Below are 23,690 nucleotides of genomic sequence, written 5' to 3'. Positions count from 1 at the left end.
AGCCAAAAGTGATAATTTTGGCAAAGCAGCTCTATCATGCGGAGCACCTAGGCAGAGTAGGTGTGCCTATGTAAACATGGTCTGCTCCTGAAGTCTTTTCCCCCAGTTCATCGCTAGATGTCAGGAGAAAGCTCATTCAGGCCCGGCTTACATCAGCAAGGCATCTGACACAATCAGGACATGGGCAGTCAGACCTAATGGTCAGAGCAGGCATGAGGGGGCAGGCAGGGTCAGTTTACCAGGAGCTTGGGGTCAGGCACTAGCTTGCAGAAAGCAATCAGAGAGCGAAGTCAAGGACAAGCCAGAGTCTAGGGTCTAATCACAAACAGGGTCTGGAGCAGAGACAGACAGGCAATCTGTGCTATTGCTCAGACAGCTCCCCTTCGTGGCTTCCCAGTTTAAGTATTGGCACAGGCTAATCAGTGGGCTCAGCAGGGCCACCACTCAGGTCGTGCTGGGCAGTGCATCCTGCTGATCCCAACCTCACAGGGTCCTCCTGTGGAAGCCAAGCCTAAGCCTCCACTAGTGCTGCAGAGATGTCAGCAGCCCAGAGTCTTTATGGTCCTAGGTTCCACCCCTGCAGGCTCTTACAGCATCAAAGTGTGGGCCAACATCACTAAACCTTTCTAGCCCAGTAATCAACACACGCTTAAAGAGAAATGAAAAAAGCTTGTATGCCAAGTAAATTCAGATAAATATATTTTAAACGGTTTAGGGTGTGCATCATGCTAAAAAGGTGAATAAAAAACAAAACCACTTTAAAGGGAGAAAAATACTAGGACAGCAATAAATAGCAAACAATAAAAACTTGATAGGTTGAAAGCTGTCTATTAGGAGACAGATAAGCATGATACAACAGACGTTGATGGGATAAACTTTAGGCACTGGAATGAAGAGTAGGAAGGCACACAGCCATCCTGTAACAGCAGAATAATAATTACTGAGGCCCAGGTATGCAGTATATACACAGGAAAGAATTGTTAAGGAAAGAATACCAAAACCTGTTGCAGAGGGAGAGAGGGCATTCAACTGACACACTACTCATACTCCAAAACAAGTTCATTGCTTGAACTGTCCCTACTGGCTTTATTCTGGTATCCCTCTGCCTTCCCCTTTGCATGTGATGATTTGGGCGCTGACTCTTCACTTAACATGGCCTTTTCATCTTCCAGGCAACTGCTGCCAGTGGTCATGAAGCAAAATGTGCTTCAAGCTTTTTCAAAGGTTTAGCCTCAGCTGTCTTTGATCACATGGGCTAGTGGATACCAACAACGAACAGTCTACAGAAGGCCCAGTGTAATTTTTGGAAAGCTTGGTGGTAGGTCTTTCAAGTAGAACTAGAGATGACTGTTAGTTATCTTGACAGGCATGTCCAGACAACATAAACGATTCCTACCAAACTTTCCATGAATTAGGATATCAGTTCTTAAAGGCTATTGCCAACAGGATTTTCCTGGGTGGTTGTAAGAGGAAACAGGAATTCACATCTGCTGGTTATGAACAGGAGGCCATTAATAAGAGAGAGGAACTCATTCAATTGCTGGATCAAATCAGGTGTGCTTAATGAAGAGAGACAGTCACAAAGATGGTCTTTACTCATTCTAGTCAGAAAGCCTGGTAGTCTATCTGGAGATTCCAGCCTTGGCAAAAAGGGGTTTCTAGTCACTGAAAACGCTGTTGCATCCTAGCTAGTGGTTGTACATAGAACTTGGATAAGTCATTCAGTCATGTGGTCAAAATTGAGGTCACAGACAGGTGGTAGGCTCCTAGTGCATGTTCAAACCTGATAGCTCCCTTTTCAGACAAAGAGCTGTATCTGACCATGAAGCTTATGAGAACAGGAGCCAGGCCTGGATAACATTCACCAAGGCCCAAAAGAGAAAAGCTGTCTGCTTCAGTTCCTCAAATCGATGTTTCCAGGACAACTGAGTCCCAAAAATCTGATGCAGGCAAAGATTGTAGCCACTGTGAAACCAGAAAAACTGCAGGAAGGTCCTAAGGGCTGTCAACCCAGCTCTCTCCTTTGTGTTACATACAAGTTTATGGATAGATTGAGTCTGATGTGCATCAGCAAAGTTATCAAACCACAACTGTCCTTTCTTCAGGTTGGCCCAAGATCAAGTCATTTGCCTAACACAAGACACTGATGATGCCTTTGAGAAGAGCAAGAAGGTTGGTGCTGGTCTGGTGTACCTGTCAGCTGCATATGACACTGTCTGGCATGTGGCTGACTGCCATATTGCTGCCGACTATTCCTTGGAGGCCCCTGGTGTGGTTCATCATGAAAGTCATCATGAATCTTAACTTCATCTTGCAAACTGGAGACAAAGTCAGCCAGTCCAGACGTCTTTGTAATGGATTCTTGCAAGGATCAATTCTAGCTCCTCCCCTTTTTAACATATATCATAATGACCTACCAAGAACTAAGGCCAATAAGTATGTATATGCAGTGAGATCAGTCTTGCTCATGTGTGTAATGACCTACATGATGTCAAAGCCAGGACATGGCTACTTACCTTTCTCAGTGGAGATTTATACTAAGTAAGTCTAAGATGATGGCCACGACCTTCAATCTGAACAATCACCTGGTCAATCAACCCCTTACAGTCTATGCTGAGGATCATCCACTCCCTTGCCAGACAGTTGTCACTTACTAAGGCCTGGTCTACACTAGGGTGGGGGGTCGAACTAAGGTACGCGACTTCAGCTACACGAATAGCGTAGCTGAAGTCGAACTACCTTAGTTCGAACTTCTTACCTGTCCAGACACCGCGGGATCGAAGTCCGCGGCTCCTCTGTCGACTCCGCCACCGCCATTCGCGGTGGTGGAGTTCCGGAGTCGACGGGAGCGTGTTCGGAGTTCGAACTATCGCGTCTAGATTAGACGCGATTGTTCGAACTCCGAGAAGTCGAATGCTACACATCGACCCGGCAGGTAAGTATAGACCTACCCTAAGAAGTCAAACTGGACCACAGCCTAACATAATGGCCTCATCTAGAACATATAAAGAAAAAGATTGCTCACTGCACCGCCTTGATCCAGAAGCTAGCAGGAACCTCCTGGGAAGGAGAGGCAAATGTTCTATGAACCTCAGTCCTGAAGCTGATATTTGCTCCAATGAAATATGGTGCAGCAGTTTGGGGGCAGAAGTTGGCACCCGCATCTCGTTGATTTGGAGCTGAATATAGTCTCCATGTCATTATGTGACATCTAATTTATGTGGCTCATATAGCTCATCCAAAACTTTGACAGGATGAGAAGCAGAACGGCACTTTGACACCCTTAAAACTTAATGGAGAGCTATGAATGATGAAAACAACCTGCTGCATACAAGGGTGACAATGGTTCTGGCAGGTGCAAATACGCAGTGTATACTTCCCACAAGAAAATCTGACTGCCTCTAGAAGAAAACACCTACACGGGCAGTTCCTGTTGACTTGCCATGATTGCCTTTGCAACATCCTTTTATGGAAATTCTGGCAATAAGGAGGATGTTTCTCCTTAATAAGTGTGAACCTGATGGATAATTGCCACAGGGCCAACCAGCCAGCACTCCATCGCACTGCCAGTGGCATAGACTCCCATTGATTTCAGCAGTTTTTGGATGAGGCTCTCAATGAGTGAAATGGGCGGAGCTTGTGGCAGAAATTTGAAAATACCAATATTAACTCATCAAGAAAAGAAAAGAACAATGACTGGAAATCCGAGCACCGACACAGATCTCATTAAAGATCTTAAGTACGTTAGTTAAAATAAGGAAGAGCTATTTACCGAGAAGACGGAGAATGTTCAGGATTCTTTTTGTGAGATGAAATTTAGGCTGGGAACTAGGAAGATTTCTGTTGAATTGCTTGAAAAATCAGTGACTGCTCATGGAACTAAACTGGAAACACTGCAAAGGGTTTTTTAAATTCTTGTTTTTAAGTATAAAGTTAAATTACAAAGGAAAATAAAAATTATGAAAAATCTATAAGACATAATTTAATGTCAACATTTTCAAGTGTCTAAAATTTGACCGCTTAATCCATACTTAGATATCTAAATATAAATTGCCGGATTTTCAAAGGTGCTGAGCACATGCAGTGCCAATTGTCTTAAATGGGAATTTTTAGATCACTTCTGATAATCAGTTCACTTATATTTAGGTGCCTTATGTACCAGTCCTACAAAAACACACTTGTGTAACTTTAAGACCACAAATAGTCCCATTGTTTTAAAATTAAATATTAGGGCTGTCAAGCAATTAAAAAAATTAATCACAATTAATCGCATGATTTAAAAAAATATTGATTAATTGTGCAATTAATCACACTGTTAAACAATAGAATACCATTTATTTAAATATTTTTGGATGTTTTCTACATTTTCAAATACATTGATTTCCGTTATAACACAGAATTCAAACTGTACAGTGCTCACTATATTTATTTTTATTACAAGTATTTGAACTGTTAAAAAACAGAAATAGTATTTTTCAATTCACCTCAATAAAGTACTGTAGTGCAATCTCTTTATCATGAAAGTTAAACTTACAAACATAGAATTAGGTACAAAAACAACTGCATTCAAAAATAAAACAATGTAAAATTTTAGAGTCTGCAAGTCCATTCAGTTCTACTTCTTGTTCAACCAATCGCTCAAACAAGTTTGTTTACATTTGCAGGAGATAATGCTGCCTGCTTCTTATTTACAATGTCACATGAAAGTAAGAACAGGCATCCTCATGGCACTGTTGTAGCCGGTGTTACAAGATATTTATGTGCCAGATGCACTAAAGATTCATATGTCCCTTCATGCTTCAACCACCATTCCTGGGGACATGCTGATGACAGATTCTGCTTGATAACAATCCAAAGCAGTGCGGATCGACGCATGTTCATATTCATTATCTGAGTCAGATGCCACGAGCAGAAGGTTGATTTTCTTTTTTGGTGGTTTGGGTTCTGTAGTTTCCGCATCGGAGTGTTGCTCTTTTAAGACTTCTGAAAGCATGCTCCACACCTCGTCCCTCTCAGATTTTGGAAGGCACTTCAGATTCTTCAACCTTGGATCGAGTGCTGTAGCTATCTTTAGAAATCTCACATTGATACCTTCTTTGTGTTTTGTCAAATCTGCAGTGAAAGTGTTCTTAAAATGAACAACATGTCCTGGGTAATCATCCGAGACTGCTATAACATGAAATATATGGCAGAAAGCGGGTAAAACAGAACAGGAGACATATAATTCTCCCCCAGGAAGTTCACTCACAAATGTAATTAACACATTATTTTTGAACAAGCATCACCAGCATGGAAGCATGTCCTCTGGAATGGAGACCAAAGCATGATGGGACATACAAATGTTTAGCATATCTGACACATAAATACCTTGCAATGCCAGCTACAAAAGTGCCATTCAAACACCTGTTCTCGCTTTCTGGTGACATTATAAATAAGAAGAGGGCAGCATTAACTGCTGTAAATGTATACTTGTTTGTCTTAGCAATTGGCTGAACAAGTAGTAAGATTGACTGGACTTGTAGGCTCTGAAGTTTTACATTGTTTTGTTTTTTAATTGTAGTTATGTAACAAAAAAATCTACATTTGTAAATTGCACTTTCATGACAGAGATTGCACTACAGTACTTGTATGCAGTGAATTGAAAAATACTATTTCTTTTGTTTATCATTTTTACAGTGCAAATATTTGTAATAAAAATACTATACACTTTGATTTCAATTACAATCCAAAATGACATATATATGAAAATGTAGAAAAACATCCAAAGTATTTAATACATTTCAATTGGTATTCTGTTTTTTAACTGTGCAATTAAAACTGCAATTAGTCACAATTCATTTTTTTAATCACGATTAATATTTTTTAGTTAATCGTGTGAGTTAATTGTGATTAATCAACAGTCCTATTAAATATATAAGCTAGTCATTATAGGATCATGGCCTAAATAAGGATTTATAAGCCAAATTTTAGGCACTCATGATTGAAAATTTTTTCCCTGAAGAATACTTTTAGAAAATATTTGCAAGATGATTTAGAATTTAAGGTAAAGTTTTATCCCTTTGTGAAAATCATACTTTCTATGAAATGTTCATAAGAGAGCATTTCTGTTTCATCTGTTGATGAATATTGAATTATTTGCCTAATGGGTATATCTGTCTTCTGATAAATTTTCTGAAAATTTTCTTCCGAATTAGTGACAAATATAAACATAAGAATCAGCTCAGCTAAACTGAATCACTCCTCTGCACCTGACTATGCCTTTAGGCAGAGAAATATGGTTGCTTTACTAGTGATATGGGAAGGCTTAACACAAGTAATTGTTTTTGTTAGTTCATTAAATTCACCAATAAGTTTACTATGTACAATTTCATATTTTTGATTTGAGTAGTAAGAGGAAAGAATGTTATGGACCCAACATTTCTCCTGTATCTGGGGCTGGGAACATCTACTTTCTTTACAAACATACTTTGGTATGTGTCTTAAACAATCTAAGGCCTAATTTGTTTGAAAAATTCATGGGCATAAAAAAGTACTTACTTTTGTGCAATAAAAGTAGGATCAAAGAATTCAGATGTAATTCTGTTCGCATACAGGGAGCAACCAGTCATAGAGCACAACCCTAAAATGTACCAGATGAATAAATCATTCAGTAGAATCAGTATAATAATTATGGGCCTGATCCTACTGCCAGTGAAGCCACTGGGAGTTGTGCCACTGATTTCTGTGGGAGTAGGATGAGGTCTTATGTGATTTCAAATATATATATTTAAAGTTAGAATTGCATATTTACCAGAAAGTATGAAAATCATCCCAGCTAAACAAGCGACTTTAGCTTTAGTCTGATCTGAGCCTCCAACTTTCGTACACTTCATCCCAACCAGTGCAAATATGGAGCCAAAGAATCCAAGACTGACAGCAGCAATCATGAGTCCTCTGCAGGCTTGTATATAACCTGTAATCACAATGTGTAATTCTGATATTAGAATAGCATTAACTAATGATTTTCATTGTAGTCCCTTTGGTTGACTCTGCCCATGGTTGCACAGAAATAACTGCAAGCAGAATTATAGCCTGGCTTTTCTTGTGATTTAATCTCATTTTTGAGCATGGCCATACAGGGTACTGCATACCACCTGCAACATGATCAGTCCCTTCATCTTAATTAAAGTTTGATCCAAATCCCGTTGAAATTAAAGGAAATACTCCCATTGGGTGCAATGGGCTTTGGATCAGGCACTAAGGCCCAGATCCGCAAAGGTATTTAGGTTCCTAACTTCTACTGATTTCACTGGAAATTAGGAGCCTACCTACCTGTGAGAAGCTGGGCCGAAGACGTTGATTTAGCGAAATATTGAAGTGTGCACCTAACTTTATGCACATGAGTATTGATTTCAGTGGAACTACTTGTATGCTTTAAGTTAGGCATATGCTTAAGAACCTTGCTGAATGAGGGCCTTTCTTCAGTGGCACTTGAGGACACCCAGTACCTCAGAGAAGCATTGCCCTTAAACAGGATAAACTGAGTACTATTTTCTACCTTCTGAAAATTAATTATAGTTGAAATATTGTGATAAACAGTACTGTAATTATGGGTGGGGCAATGCAATATTGTATAATTACATAATCACCCTAAGAGATTATTCCTCATAACATATTATGGCTTTCATTTAAAATGAATATATACTTGCAATAGTTTTATTTATTAATTTCATCTTGATACCAGGCGGGCGGGGTGTGTGTGTATGTGTGTGTGTGTGAAACATTTCTGGTTGTATTACTACTTAATGATAGATACCAAATAAACTGGAAACCTGTGTAAAAGTACATAATTAATGGAGCGTGCATTCATCAAAATATTTTAAAATATTGATTAGAGCTCCATGTAAAAAGTAACACACAAGAAGCCATTTGCAGTGTACACCAAGTTTTATTGATCCTACAGAACTCAGGAACTATCCTATGTATTCTTGAACATCAGCTAATGGCATTTTATCTATGAACTATTTATGTATATTACACATGAAAAAGCTATATTAAAAGAACATTGGTAAGATTGCAAAGTCACACACTCAAAAGTTAGTGGCAGAAATTAAGTTGCCGGGGAAACCTTAATTGGGCTTTCTTGTGTGTATGCATTATGACACAGTCTTTAATTATGTGATCACATAATTTTTTCACAAGACCCTGCCTCCTTTGGTGCACAGGAGAGACAATGCTCATTTAATGAACAACTATTAAATACTTTATTTTCTCCTCATTGTTTGGTGTGTGGCTCCTGGCCTTATTTACTGCACACTTTTCAAATCCTTCTCTGAAAACAGAATTATTAATTTCCTTCATAGGGTTTTCTATGGTGATCATCACTATAGTATCTGAGCACTTCACAAACAATGGATTTACTTGCACAACACCGCTGTGAGATGGGGGGATATTATTAATCCATTTTACAGCTGGGGAACTGAGGCACAGTGAGATTAATAATAAAAATATCCTCTAATTTTTGGTGCCGAATTTGAGACACGTAGGCCCTGATTTTTCAGAGTACATAGCATTTATATAGCACTCAGTACGTTCAAAGCATAACTCCCATTGACTTCAGTTGCATCTGTGAGTCCTTAACCCTTCTGTTAATCAGACCCTAGAGACTGGGGCACCAAGAAAATGAGGAACACACAATTAGTGACAACCTGTGAAAAGTTTGGGTTAAATGACTTACCTAGCATTACATAGGAACTGTATGACAGAGTCAGAGATAGAATCCAGTTCTCTAGAGTAGCACACAACTGCCTTGATAGGGTTGACAACCGTCCAGGATTGTCCTCGAGTCTCCAGAAATTAAAGATTAATCTTTAATTAAAGATTGTCATCTGAGGCCTGGTCTACACTGGGGGGGGGGTCGATCTAAGGTACGCAACTTCAGCTACGTGAATAGCGTAGCTGAAGTTGAAGTACCTTAGCTCGAATTACTTACCTGTCCTCACGGCGCGAGATCGACGTCCGCGGCTCCCCCGTCGACTCCGCTACCGCCACTCGCTCTGGTGGAGTTCCGGAGTCGACGGGAGTGCGTTCGGGGATCGATATATCGCATCTAGATGAGACGCGATATATCGAACTCCGAGAAATCGATTGCTACCCGCCAATCCGGCGGGTAGTGAAGATGTACCCTGAGAAAACCTCTAGGAATACATCCAACCAAAATTGGCAACCCTACTTGACTATGACATCATCCTTTTTCTTTCTGAAGTCCACTGACTAACTCACTACAGACTTTCCAACTTCTGAAACAAATGAGGTGGGGTCCTCGAGACAAAAGCCTCTTTCAATATACTACTATGATTCAGCCTCAGAATAGGGTAGAAAAAATAGTATGTGATCATGTCATTAATGATCAGGTAATCATACATTGTAATGCATATGCACAAAAGGGCCAAGTTGAGGTTGCATAGACAACTTTACTTCTGATATTTCCTATCTTTTGAGTGCTTGACTTTGCAATCTTAATAATGTAGTTGTAAGGCAATTAAAAAAAAAGTAAACTGAAAAAACAAATTCGATCATGTGATATCATATTGACATGTACATGGGTCATTAGCAGGGTTGGAACCTTTAGATCCACTGCACAGATCTCTGCCTCTTGAGTTAATGGCATGAACAGTAGCAGTGGGGAGTTGTCCTTCTCTAACTGGCCCAGCAGTAGAAAGGGCTGATATACCTTGCCAGTAGGTTTTACATCTATTTGTTGACAGCAGAGGAATGGTGACATTCCATTCCAGACTTTGGAGGGGAATGTGCTTTAGTGGACACAGACTCTTCTGCCCATTCCTCCCAAGTATTGATTAGCACCTTCTGTTCCTTCTCTCCAAACTGTCTGTGTCCCAGTTCTGTCTCTACCATACATTGCAATCCCATTCTCCTCACCTAGCCAGTCCCAATCTTCACTCCTGAGGCTTTTGATCTCAGTCTGTCTCCTTGCCCAGCAAGTCCTAGTCTCACTCCTCTGGATTCCCCACCTCAGTCTGCTTCCTCCAGTCTTGGTCTCCCCCTTTGTTCCTACTCCGAGCCTCCTTGCCCAGCCATTCCCGATCCCTCCCACACTCCACCTCTGATTCCTTGTTCCCAGTTTCCTTGCCCAGCCAGTCCCAGTTCCCTCTCCACCCCCAATCTCTCTGTTTCTCTCCCCACCTAGTCTCCAGTTACCCCATCCCACTGTCACAATAAAATTGCCCCCGCCCCATGGGGTCCCCTGGGTAAGCACCAGCATTGTATATTGCTAACGCTTTGAGACACACTGGAAAGGATTTCAGGAAGGGTTGAAGGTGTGTGTGGAGTGAAAAATTCCTTTGCAGGTTGCGAGAGGCTGAAGGGGAAGGAAGGGAGAAGGGAACGGGTTAACTCAACGCTTCAGCTAGGTCCAAAGATAAGAAGATGACTCCGGCTGCCCAAGGCCAATGCACACAAACAGAGTCTCTGATGACGAAAAGCCGAAAGCTTGTATCTCAACCCCGACCAGCCCATAAATAAAATAAAAAATTACACTGAACCAAACCACAGGAGCTAGTAAAACTGAAAAAGTCAGCAAGTCTCATGTCCCCGAAGCCGGTGTGTTTTCGGAAAGTTGAGGAAGCCACGAAAAGCCAATTGGGACTGGTACAAAAAGCACGGGGGACTGGGGTCCTGGGATAAAATGCCCCCCCAAAAAACCAGGGCCTAAAGCCCTCCCAAAAGCTAAAGCAAGTTGAAAATCAACAGCGGACCTTGAACGGCCTGTGCACAGAACAGAACTCTCATCTACCCTTCCCCCTCTTCTTCTTACATTACACCTGGGCTTGGCCAGCGTTGGGTTGTGTGTGTATGAGTATGAAAGCAGGTGAGGGCTTGGGCACTAACGCTTCCTTCCTTCCTTTGAAAGTGACGTGGGAAGAACCCAGCACTCACCGCTGTTATTTAATTAATAAAGCTTTAAAATTAGTCACTTGGTGTGCGTCTTCATCTCCTCTCCTAACAATCCTGCGGCCTCAGCCTGATCACCTGACACCCCAGGCAGATTGGTAACAAAAATCTGTCACACCACCAGCCCGTGTTCCTTGTCTCTGCTGGCTCTCAGTCCCAGTCTCACATTCTGGGCTTCTCATCCAGTCTCAGAGCTCTTGCCTCCTGTGGCTCTTTGCTCAGCCAGGCCCAGTTGTCCCCCATGCACCTGGCCTCCTCCTCATATCTATCACTTCTTCTCTCCTCCCCACCCCCATTCCCAGTCTGAAACACCCTGCCCGGCTAATTCCAGTCTCCCTCCCTGGCTCCTCTTCTGAACTCAGTCTCTTCTGTAACACTGCCTCCCTATTTCCTTGTCTCTGTGACCAGACAGCACCAGTCTGTTTCCCTCTTTCCCTTCCCTGGCAGCCTCCAATCCCAGTCTCTCCCTCACCCCCTCCAGGCTCAATGTCACAATCTACTCCACCAGCCCTCCTGCACGACCCCCAGCCCCAGCTCCAGTTATTGTACCCTCTGCCAGAGGCACTAACTCCTGAGTTCCTGGTGGGTGCTCGATCCCCGCTCCACCCCAGTCTCTGCCCCCACTTGACTCTTTCCTCCAAGTCCCCAGCCTCACCCCACCTCTTCCTGGCCCCACTCTGTCCTTGCCCGGCCTCTTCCTGCCCCTGCGCCTCGCCTCCCACCCCAGTATCTCCTGCATGCTGCTGAACGGATGATCACAGAGGGTGGGAGGCACTGGGAGGGAGGGGGAAGAGTTGATCGGCAGGGCCCACTGACGGGTGGGAGAGCTGGGGGGGAGGAGGAGGAACTGATCCCTGGGGCTGATGGGTGCTGAGCACCCACTATTGGAGCACCCACGGAGTTGGCACCTATGCCTTCTGCATTCAAGTCAGGTGGCTTCCTCCTCCAGTGTGCCTGAGCACCAACAAGGTGGTCACTGAGAGCACAGGAGAAACAATTTCCCTGTTCTCAGTTCTAGCGTCTGACCCCACTCCGGCCCCGAGCAGCCAAAAGCAGGGAAAGTCTGGCTTTGCCCCTGTAGCCTTAGGATGGAGGGAACCTGCTCTGTAGGACTGATGCATGCAGTCATGTCAGCACTAGCTTAGGCGCTATGAGGTGCTGGAGCATGATCAGTGAGGGAAAAGTCTTCAGCAATTTTACTTACTAAACTCTAAGAAGTGTCGACTGAGCATATCTGAACTGTGATTTTTTTTCAATCACAGTGTGGGCTCGTTTTTACAGGAATAACAAGATGTACATCCCTGAAACAAAGGCCACTCCTCTGCCACCTTTCAAGTCTGTGCTCCAAAGCATGGCAGTGCTAAAACTTCTTAAAGAAAAAATTCCCAGAATTTTTTTAATCTTGCAAATCAATGTATTTTTCCTTAGCCTCATTCTAAGAAATATTTGAAATGTTCTGGCTGAAATTCCCCCCCTTTTAGCCCCCTTCACCTCCCAAAAAAGGTAGCTTGAGGTAGACACCTGGCATGGATTTTAACTCAAACAGTTAAAGTTTGGCAAAATTATAAATGAAAACAGGATTTTATAATGGGAACTGCCAGGCAAATAAATGGTGCTACCAGCCCTGCCTATAACATAGTTATCTCTTATTTATATAGCACTCTTGTGACAAATGTCTGCTGAAGGAAAACAGTATTAATCTGAATACATTTGAACTATTTACAAACATCCTATACATAAGTCATGTATACACATGTATAAATGTGGCAAAGTAAATGTAGAAAAAAAAAGTGCATAAAAAAACCATACCCAAGACATTTTAGCTTGCTACCAAAGTTGTTACACTAACATTACTGTAAAATAGCTGTGAGCTGGAAAAGTATTCTGGATACTCATATAGTTTTCTAGTTTGCTTCTCGAATTCCTATGTGCAGCACATGTTGCATTTTAAGATGGAGCAGAGGTGTTCTTTTTTAAGTAAGGTCTATATTCCCCCCTTTCCCCTAGCTGCAGAAAAGCAGGAGACACTAAAAAGTGGACAGAAGACCTAACAGATATTCTCCTCTGGGGATAGAGTTAATGGCTATCCAGAGAGGACAAGAGATGTTCCCTGAAACTTTGTAGAGCCTGAGGTCCCAGTTCTGCAGATCCTGTAGGATGTTCTGAGAGAACCCCTCTGTAGAGCCCTGCAAATCTGTGGCTATCCATGGAGCATTTTTGTAGATCAGATGCAGACAGGGCCGGCTCCAGACCCCAGTGCGCCAAGCGCGCGCTTGGGGCGGCGTCCCGCGGGAGGGCGGCAGGCGGCTCTGGTGGACCTCCCGCAGACATGCCTGCGGAGGATCCGCTGGTCCCGCGGCTCTGGTGGAGCATCCGCAGGCACACCATGTCTGCAGGAGGTCCATGGGAGCCGCGGGACCGGTGACCGCCAGAGCGCCCCCCGCGGCGCGCCGCCCTGCTTGGGGCGGCACAAATCCTAGAGCTGCCCCTGGATGCAGATACAAATTTTGTATCCGTGCAGGGCTCTACCCCTTTGTTATGTTCCCCAGCCCCACCCTCCTGGCAACACAGCTCACCCAGGAGTCAGAATGCCATTGTCTCTCATCTCTCCCATCTGCTCCACATGCACATATTTGGCTCAAAGTAACTATGGAAGGTGTTCAGTATTGATAGGGTTCATCAGCAAAATGTAGGTAAAGCTAAGCATGCAATCAAATTCCCACACACTGTTCTATTGAGCCTTAGAGGAGAAATTCTTCCAATATGATCTGTGCTAAACCACTATTGAATAGATCATAGGAGCACCTCCAAATGTTTAGGGTTGTTCCCAAAACCCAGAAAGAAGTTAGTGACTAAAAGTTATGAGAACAAACCAAAATATTTGGGTATGCTAACAGTGAGTAATTTGAATGATTTTCTAGACGGCACCAGCACATATGGTAAAAGGCTTACCCACTTGTGGGAGGGTTTATGTAGTAAAAGTCACATATACTTGACTTGGATAGAGTGAAATGTTATTAGTAGTAGACTGCCAGGAGAAAAGGAGACTGACAGTCTAAAATTGTTTCAGTTCCTATTCCACTGATAATTAACCTCCTGTTTTTATGCCAAATCCTGCACTCTTATTCACTCTTTCCTCAGGCAAAGCTGACAATGATGTCAGTAGGAGTGAAGTTTTAACAGGAACTTCAAAATTTGGTCCTTTAAAAAAATACCTAAGTATGTACATATGTAGCTAATAAGCTGCTTCATTTTTTAACTGTAGCAATATAAATATTCATAACCTCTCATCACCTTATTTTCCTTGTTTTGGAAATGTGTTTGTGGTAACACCATTTAGGTAAAGCAGTAGATGAAAACTGTCCAAGGAAGCCATTATTTTTGACAGGTCCAATTTACTGCCACTGTTAGTTGCTAATTAACACATTAAGGTGCTGAAGCATGAATTTATTTACCCAGAGGTACTCTAAAGCTTAATTTATGGCTAAATCTCCTAGGAGAAACATTAAACATTTACCAAAAATAACTAGCCTATGCAAAAAACAACATGGCCGAGAGTCATTCCTTAGTAAAGGTCAAAGCACACTTTGGAAATAATAGAGGGTAGTGAGACTGCAAGAAATAATTAACTCACTGAAACAGGAAACAGTTTCAATTAGTAGAAATACCGTGACTTGGAATATCACTGGAATTTGTTGCCCAAAAGTTCTCAGTTTTGTAGGCCAACTAGACTCAGCTCAATGCAGCTCATCAAAGAAATCATCCAATTAGGGTATTTTTTAATGCAGAATTTAGAAACTAAAATGTTGACAATGTAAATGAAACAAGGGAGCCAGGGAGAAGATTCCATGAGTTCCACTAGGGACCTCATTATACAGCTCGAATTTACCTGGGAGTTACCTAGTTACTATGGTGCCGGGCAATACAGAAAACTGCAAAGCGTGTAGATAGCTGCAGAAGATTTGTTAGAGATTGACTTGGAAATGACAACCAGGGTAATGATCTTTTTATCCAGTCCAACTTCTGCTTGCTTGGACCAGAGTTAAATTTATTGCATATGAATATGTTTGGTTACAGCAGTGACACATTTTTTGCTTTGTTGATTTTTTCTTAGACACAAACTAGCTAATAAGAACATGACATTGCTCAATACAATTTAGAAAGGCCAAACAAGTCAAAGGGGGGGATTGCCAAGGGGTACTTCTTCAGTATCTTCTAGTGAAGACCAGAACCCCACCCCGTTTCCACACACATATTGCCACCACTAATTATTTGGCACTGGTGTATCATTATATGCATCCGTTGGGCATCCAGATAAACAACAGCCAAAACAGACTGAAAGTGACACATTTTAAATAGAGTAGGAACAAAATAGTTATTAGGAGCATCTAACGTGTTTTCACCACATTGTGCATGTTCAGCAACATTCCGATAGAAAACTATTTCAGGGTGTTTTTTTTTTTAACAAATAGGTTTTGTCTCACATTCCAAAGAATCTGGTTAGGTAATGATCTTTAGTGTCTCATTGTCGTCATGTGTGACAAAAAGTTATGTGGAGCTCACACATCTATTAACGGAAAAATGTATAATGCTCTGGGGATGGGTGCTTTCAATAAATAAAATAAATACTTGCTACGCTATCATTAAGACTACATCATGGGAAATGGTGAGATTGCTTTATAGATATTGCACAGATTCCCTTTTCAAACACACACCCATAGCATTTGTGGTTCAATACAGGTTTCTAAGCTATAACGCCCCTTTTATTTCATAAGTACATATTTGTTCAGCTATGTTATTTTAACGAGTCATTTGATCCACTGGTGTGGAATGCTGTACATGATATGCTGATGTTGTTTGGTTGTTTTATTATTGTTTATGTCTGTGATCAGCAGCACACAAAATTAAAAGGGTGGTAAATTAAAGGCCTGTTTGTGCCTTCCTTACTCAGGTAATCCTCCACCCCACACCACATGATGATTTTGCCTGTGTAAGAAGTGTCAGATTGGGCCCTTAAACACGATGGGCTATATTGTGCCCATTATACATAGGGCCTAGCAAGAGGCATTATAGAGCTGCATTGTCCCAAAGGAAAGCAAAGGTGTTCTTCCCAGGCTCCCCCACACCCTAATCCCTTCTTTACACATCTACACGCACAGACTGTTAGTGCAGGGGGAGCATGGACACTGCTACCCACCTTCATGGAGAGTGCAGCACATTCTCTCTGCATGGGGCTGGGTAGCCCTGCTTGCTAGAGCCTGGCAATGGGGATGGAGCAATTGATCCACCTCCTTTCTTCCTCACTCCCTCATGCTTCCCTACCCAGGGGAATAGGGAGGCTGCAGTTCCTACATTGCCTTGATCATAGGAACTGGAATTCAGCTTAGTCCTAGGAAGGCCATGCCGGGGGAGATGGGGGAAAGCTCTCCTTGGCAGATTCCCCCACAGAAGGGGAATGTGGGTATAGGTTTGGCTACTGCATCCGTTGCTACTCAGAGCCACCTGCCAAACCTCAGCTTCTCCTCAGTCACTCCACATCCTGCCCTGGCTTTGAGGGACGATGCCATTCCTAACACTCCCCGTCATTCACTCACATTGTGTCCTGAATTTGGCCCTACATTGTTTATTATTAGAGCTATTGACTGCATTCCTGCTCCTCTCTAAGTTATTAATTTTGTCATGGAGACCAGATCAAGCCCTGTAAGTTTTTCATTTCAAACTAGTTTGTGCCCAAGTGAATTGTAGCTACATAATAAAAACTAAACATTCAGCTGCAGATCAGTTAACTTGAACTGTGCTTGCTAGGGAGAGTGAAGCAAACTAGTCCTGATAGTCCATGTCTTATTGATCTTGTATTTTAAATTTTTCTTTCTGTCCTATCTTTTCTTCTCTTTGGAATTCTGATTGACCAAATATTCCTGATCCCACAAGCTTTATTGTTGATTTTACATACCTTAATAAAAAGTAAGCCTGGAACTAAATACCCATTTAAAAAGAAGATTTAGTAACCTTTAGGGCTGTCAATTAATTGCAGTTAACTCACGCAATTAAGTGAAAAAAGTTAATTGTGGTTAAAAAAAGAATCACGATTAATCGAAGTTTTAATTGCACTATTAAACAATATAATACCAATTGGAATTTATTAAATATTTTTTGGATGTTTCTACATTTTCAAATATATTGATTTCAATTACAACACAGAAAACAAAGTGTACAGTGCTCACTTTATTATTATTATTACAAATATTTGCACTATAAAAATGATAAACAAAATAAATAGTATTTTTCAATTCACCACATACAAGTACTGAAGTGTGATCTCTTTATCATGAAAGTGCAATTTACAAATGTAGACTTTTTTTGTTACATAACTGCACTCAAAAACAAAACAATGGAAACCTTTAGAGCCTACCGATCTGCTCAGTCTTATTACTTGTTCAGCCAATCGCTAAGAGAAACAAGTTTGTTTACATTTACAGGAGATAATACTGCCCACTTCTTATTTACAATGTCACCTGAAGTGAGAACAGACGTTCCCATGGCACTTTTGTAACTGGCATTGCAAGGTATTTACGCACCAGATGTGCTAAACAGTCGCATGGCCCTTCATACTTTGGCCACCATTCCAGAGGACATGCTTCCATGCTGATGAAGCTCATTAAAAAAAATAATGTGTTAATTAAATTTGTGACTGAACTCCTTGGGGGGAGAATTGTATGTCTCCTGTTCTCTTTTACATGCATTCTGCCATATATTTCATGTTATAGCAGTCTTGGATGATGACCCAGCACATGTTGTTCATTTTAAGAACACTTTCAGTGCAGATTTGACAAAATGCAAAGCAGACACCAATGTGAGATTTTTAAAGATAGCTACAGCACTCAACCCAGGGTTTAAGAATCTGAAATGCCTTTCAAAATCTGAGAGGGATGAGGTGTGGAGCATGCTTTTAGAAGTCTTAAAAGAGCAACACTCCAATGTGGAAACTACAGAACCCGAACCACGAAAGAAGAAAATCAACCTTCTGCTGGTGGAATCTGACTCAGATGATGAAAATGAACATGTGTCAATCCATACTTCTTTGGATTGTTATTGAGCAGAATCCGTCATCAGCATGTCCCCTGGAATGGTGGTTGAAGCATGAAGGGACATATGAATCTTTAGTGCATCTGGCATGTAAATATCTTGCACCATTGGCTACAACAGTGCCATGAGAATGCCTGTTCTCACTTTCAGGTGACATTGTAAACAAGAAGCGGACAGCATTATCTTCTGCAAATGTAAACAAACTTATTTTTCTGAGCGATTGGCTGAACAAGAAGTAGGACTGAGTGGACTTGTAGGCTCTAAAGTTTTACATTGTTTTATTTTTGAATGCAGTTTTTTTTTACATAATTCTATATTTGTAAGTTAGGCTTTCATGATAAAGAGATTCTACTACAGTACTTGCATTAGGTGAATTAAAAAAATATTTTCTTTTTACAATGCAAATAGTTGTAATAAAAAATAAATCTAAAGTGAGCACTGTACACCTTGTATTCTGTATTGCAATTGAAATCAATATATTTGAAAATGTAGAAAACATCCACAAATATTTAAATGAATGGTATTCTATTATTGTTTAACAGTGCAATTAATCTTTTAATTGTGTGATTAATTACGATTAATTTTTTTAATCACTTGACAGCCCTAGGAATTTTGAAAGATGGCCGAATGGCTGATCCTCCAACTGACTCCAATGAGGAGGATTGCAGCACCAGTGCCGCCTTATTGAAGTCAGTGAGCCATATCCACACCTGATGTAATTTATCATGGCATCATTTAAATCAATGGAGCCAAGACAAATTACAGTATCTGAGGATCTGGCCCTCTGACTCTACGCAAGTGCCGTGATCTGCTCCCATGGAACAAGTGGCAGGATTCGGGTGTGAACTCCTCTATTTGTCCATAAATGAGGAACAGCATAAGCAAGAGTAGTTCAAGGTGACCTACATTAATCTGTCACTGTAACTCTGATCAGCTCTAGAGGGACCTTTTATAGGAGAGATAAGTTAAAGGTTTTATATCTCATTATTAATCCCCTATAGTCATTCAGCTCCCAACCATTTTTAAAAGGCAGTTTCCACATCAGAAATATTATTGCCCTCTCTCACAGCCACGTGACAAAAGGATGCATGCTAATATATCAAATACTGTTGATCCTAATTTGTTTTACAGAAATGATTATGCCTGTTTTAACACCTTCTGTCTGCCTAGGTATATATTTTGAATATCAGCAGGTTATCTCAGAGGTTATCTGTAGTGTTAGTGGGATATATTGTAGGACCATTGCACTGTGATAATAATCATGTTATTAGAACTTCAGAAATTGCCTAAATTTCCTTCATCATTTTCAACCCTTCAAATAAAAAGTTGAGCAACAGTTAAATATAACAGGCAGTAGATTAAGCACTGAAACAAGTAACATAGCAACCAACATATTGTCTATAAAGTTTACTCAAAATGGTGTAAAGGTTTTTTAAGAAAAATCCTTTCTGCCTAACGATTGTATATGATTCCTCTTAAATGACACAAAAGTAGATATTTGCAGCAATAAAATAATATTTAGCTTTAAACACTGTATTAAAATTGAAAGTTTTGATTCTGTATTGATGATCCCTTCAAAACTAAGCAATGTATATTTGTGCCTACCTACCTGTTGCAAGCTTTTAAACTACTATATATCAATTAAGTAATTACATCTGAGTTAATAACCACTTAGTAAAAAGGAAAAGAACATTAATGACAGAAGAATTACATTCTTCCTCTCCAATCAATGCAAAAACATAAAGGAAAATATATCAATAGCTTAAAAACAAATAAGAGAATAGAAATAATAGCTTCCGTTCTTTTCTTATCAACTCCAGATGCACTGTTGAGCTTCCAAGTGGAAAATAAATAATTCTTGATAATAGGAGAAAGCAGGATGTAGAATTATATTAATGTAAACTGTATCTAGTGAAATATCTTTCTGTTAATTTAAAAAAAGTTGCCCGAGGAAAGTTATAAGTTCATCAAGTAATATTTAAAATTTGCATTTAAGATATGATTTTCAGCAAAATAATAATAGAAGGGAAACAATTCATACTGGGGGCTATTTTAAAAATGTTCCAGTGGGTGTATAAAACGTGCTTCCCTACTGCCGTGGGAAACAAGCGCATTCTTTATGGTTGATAAACAGGTATTTTTACATGCAATGTTTGAAACCATATTTTATTCAACCGTAAAAAGGCCAGGATTGTTTCTCTCTGTATAGGTATTATGTTGATGCATTGATTTGAAATACAGATTATGCTGATATACCAAGCAAAAGAATGCTTCCGATGACAGGTAAGTAAGACTTGTTGAATAGCTAAAAACAGAGTTAAACTGCACCAAACAGAAATTAAACTGCTGAGAATATTCTGAGAAATTCCTCCATTAACCATGGCTGCTACTGTCATCCCCCCAAACTCTCTCATTCAGAAGCTGAAGAGGCCAAAATATGATTTCTGAAAAGGTTTCTTCTGGTCTTTTTCATTGTTATAAAGAGCACTCTCCCGACCCCAACAAACAAACCCTCATAATCTCTCCCACCAAATAATGAACCTCTTGCCTTCCCAGCTGTAGCAGATCACTAGAGAGGCTGGCTAGAGGGTGTCACCCCAATGCCAGCTCTTCTCATCTGGGACCCCTCTAAGAGGCCTCCCCAGCTGTGTTGCAGCAGGCCCTGTTGCTCTGGGGATGTGTGTATATAGTGCTCCATCAATGAGCCTAGCCCCTTTTCGCTGGAGGCCAGCAGCTCAGGGGGGCTCTGGGCGCCTACCCCAGCGCAGTGTCTGACAGACAGACAGACAGACAGACAGAGAAGCAAAGAGGTATGAGAAGCCCCAGCAGGGGCTGGTGCAGACCGTCCAGTGCCAGCATGGAGGGGAAGTCCTTGCAGTTGGACACGCCGGTGGAGTCGGTCACGCAGGTCTTCCAGAGGTTGGCCCAGAAGGTGGCGGTGGTGATGACGGTGCCGTCGATGGAGGAGACCTTCCAGTAGTCCGTGGGCAGCGTGGAGGAGACCAGCACCCAGCCCGAGATGGCCAGCAGGAAGGCGATGATCTCCGCAGCCAGGCTGGCCATGGGGGATGCTGAGCGAGCGGAGCCCGGGGCGCCGGCGGCAGGAGGCGGCGGAGGGGAGCGGTCCCGGAGCTGCAGGCGCCCGCTGGAGGAACTGCGCAGAGCACCTGGCCCGGCCGCCGCCCCGCTTTGCAGCCGAATCAGCAGAGGGAGCTGCAGCCCCAGAGACCCCACCCCTGCAGTCCGCGGAGCATCCTCCCCCTGCCTGCGAAATCCTACCGGGGGGAGACTCGCCACTTCCTCCTGCGGCGCCGGGAGAGCCCCAGCCGCCTCCCTCCCTCCGTCCCCCAGCCCAGGGGCGCAGCTACTTTTCTCCCTCCCTCGTAGCCACTCGCGCTAACTTTATCCCCAGAAGCAGCAAAGAATCCTGTGGCACCTTATAGACTAACAGACGTTTTGCAGCATGAGCTTTCGTGGGTGAATACCCACTTCTTGCAAAACGTCTGTTAGTCTATAAGGTGCCACAGGATTCTTTGCTGCTTCTACAGAACCAGACTAACACGGCTACCCCTCTGATACTTTATCCCCAGAGCCTCCTTTCCCCTTAGCAGCCGCGGCTGTGATGTGTCTGTGTTGCTTTTCAATCACAACCGGACCAGGCTGAGAGCCCGAACGCACCGGATCCCTGCCAGTGTTTGTAGCCAGCCCCCCAGCAAACGCTAATGGCTAAATAGAGGACAGGTGTAGACAGCTCTGATTGCACCAATACAAACTGGACCATGACACCTCCCAGCATGACAGCACCGCAAAATCTCAGGTCTGGCAGCTGGACCTGATGCAGCCAGTTGGATCCCACCAATCCCACTGCCTAAATCAGGGATCGGCAGCCTTTGGCACACGGCTTGCCGGGGGCTGTGGGAAGCGGCACTGGCTGAGGGATGTGCTGGCTGCTGCTTCCCACAGCCCCCATTGGCCTGGGATGGCAAACCACAGCCAGTGGGAGCTGCGATCACCCAAATCTGCAGATGCGGCAGGTAAACAAACCAGCCTGGCTGGCCAGGGGGCTTACCCGGGCGAGCCGCGTGCCAAAGGTTGCCGATCCCTGGCCTAAATGGAGAACAGAACATGTTTGGCCTATGTTTAAATCTGGGTCCTGCTGCACCCCAGTGCAACAGTGCTGAAAAAACTTGGATGTGGCATCTGGATCCTGCCAAATCGTGGCCACAAACCCAGTAATGGTTGTTTCTACTATTCCACTAAACAATGTGCACCCAGCATATCTTGGGGTCAACTCTCTACCAGGGGCGGCTCTAGGAATTTGGCCGCCCCAAGCAGGGCGGCGCGCCGCGGGGGGCGCGCTGCCAGTCGCCGGTCCCATGGCTCCGGGGGACCTCTTGCAGACGTGCCTGCGGGATCCCGCGGCTCCGGTGGAGCATCCGCAGTCATGCCTGCGGGAGGTCCACTGGTCCCGCGGCTCCGCTGGACCTCCCGCGGCTCCACTGGACCTCCCGCAGGCATGACTGCGGAAGGTCCGCCGGAGCCGCCTGCCGCCCTTCCGGCAAAATGCCGCCCCAAGCGCGCGCTTGGCGCGCTGGGAGCCGGCCCTGCTCTCTACTTTGCCATCTGTGTCCTAGATTCTCTGGATATTTGTTGACCACTTACCCTCCATTCTTACCATCTAAAATTTAGTACATAAATAGCTTCTGCTAGTCCACCAGAGTAATCCAGATCCCAAAGCACCAGAATATTGTTGTATCAGGATACATCATGGTCTGCGCTCTCTGTCTGCCCATATAGGTTAGCCAGAGCTATGGTCTTCCCTTGATTTGTAAGGGGAAACCCTAATGTGGTATTGAGCTGCTAGCCTATAGATAGCGAGATGGCGCTAGGATTGGTGAGAGTGCAATGTATATACACTCATCTCTCCTATGGAGAGTAACTTGTTTATGGGATGTGTTTATATCTTATTCGGCAGTAGCTATTCCCCTCAGTTTTGGCTGGTTGACAAGGCTTTAGAGGAGGGGTTGCAGATCCACTGAAACATTCCTGTCTATCCAACATTTCTAATCAAGCCTTTGTAATGGTCTGCTGTAGTTTGGATAGGAAAAGTTTAATTGTTGGATGGAAATGATTATAAGAGGGTGTTTTGTTTATTTGTTTGGAAGTTTTTTGGGTGGGGGGAGGTAGAAGGGTGTTGTTCTTTATAGTTATGAAAAAGACCAGGAGAAACACTTCCGGAAATCACATTTTGTCTTCTCTTGTGAATGTGAGAGTTTTGGGGGATGTCACTAGCAGACATAGTAGATTTCTTAATATTTTCTCAGCAGTTTAGTTCTAGCTGGCCCACTTCAGCTTTGTTTGTAGCCATAATGCTAATGGGAGGGGACCATGGTGAAAGTGCCACCCCCAAGGTTTTTGCATTAGCTCAAAGTTGCATTGGCTGTGGAGCCACTGTTAAGCAGAGGTCCTGTATTAAGTCAGTACGGCTGCTGCCGGAGCAGTCTGAAGTGACACTCCAAATGGGTGGTCACAATGCCACAGAAATCTGACCCAGCTGCCCCTCCGTACAGCTGGAAGGGCAGTTGGATCAAACAATGTTGTAACCTGGCATGTGGACACTCTGTTCCTGTACTGTACAGTAGAGCACAGGGGAA

General features: G+C 42.8%; 1 protein-coding gene across 1 annotated transcript in view; it reads right to left on the bottom strand.

Moving 5' to 3' along the window:
• Positions 1–22,705, bottom strand: part of CLDN10 (claudin 10) — a 36,097-nt gene extending 13,392 nt beyond the window's left edge. Inside the window, exons 1-4 of the mRNA XM_039537719.1 lie at positions 22,699–22,705; positions 20,880–21,311; positions 6,791–6,952; positions 6,538–6,619 (exon numbers count right to left, since the gene is read on the bottom strand). Coding sequence (XP_039393653.1) covers positions 6,538–6,619; positions 6,791–6,952; positions 20,880–21,311; positions 22,699–22,705 — 683 coding nt within the window. The remainder of the gene's footprint in view (positions 1–6,537; positions 6,620–6,790; positions 6,953–20,879; positions 21,312–22,698) is intronic.
• Positions 22,706–23,690: the final 985 nt, after the last annotated feature.

The sequence above is a fragment of the Mauremys reevesii genome, linkage group 1, assembly GCF_016161935.1.
Source record: "Mauremys reevesii isolate NIE-2019 linkage group 1, ASM1616193v1, whole genome shotgun sequence".
Taxonomy (NCBI): Eukaryota; Metazoa; Chordata; order Testudines; family Geoemydidae; genus Mauremys; species Mauremys reevesii.
The sequence above is the reverse complement of the archived record's forward strand: the minus strand, read 5'-3'. Positions and strand labels throughout refer to the sequence as shown.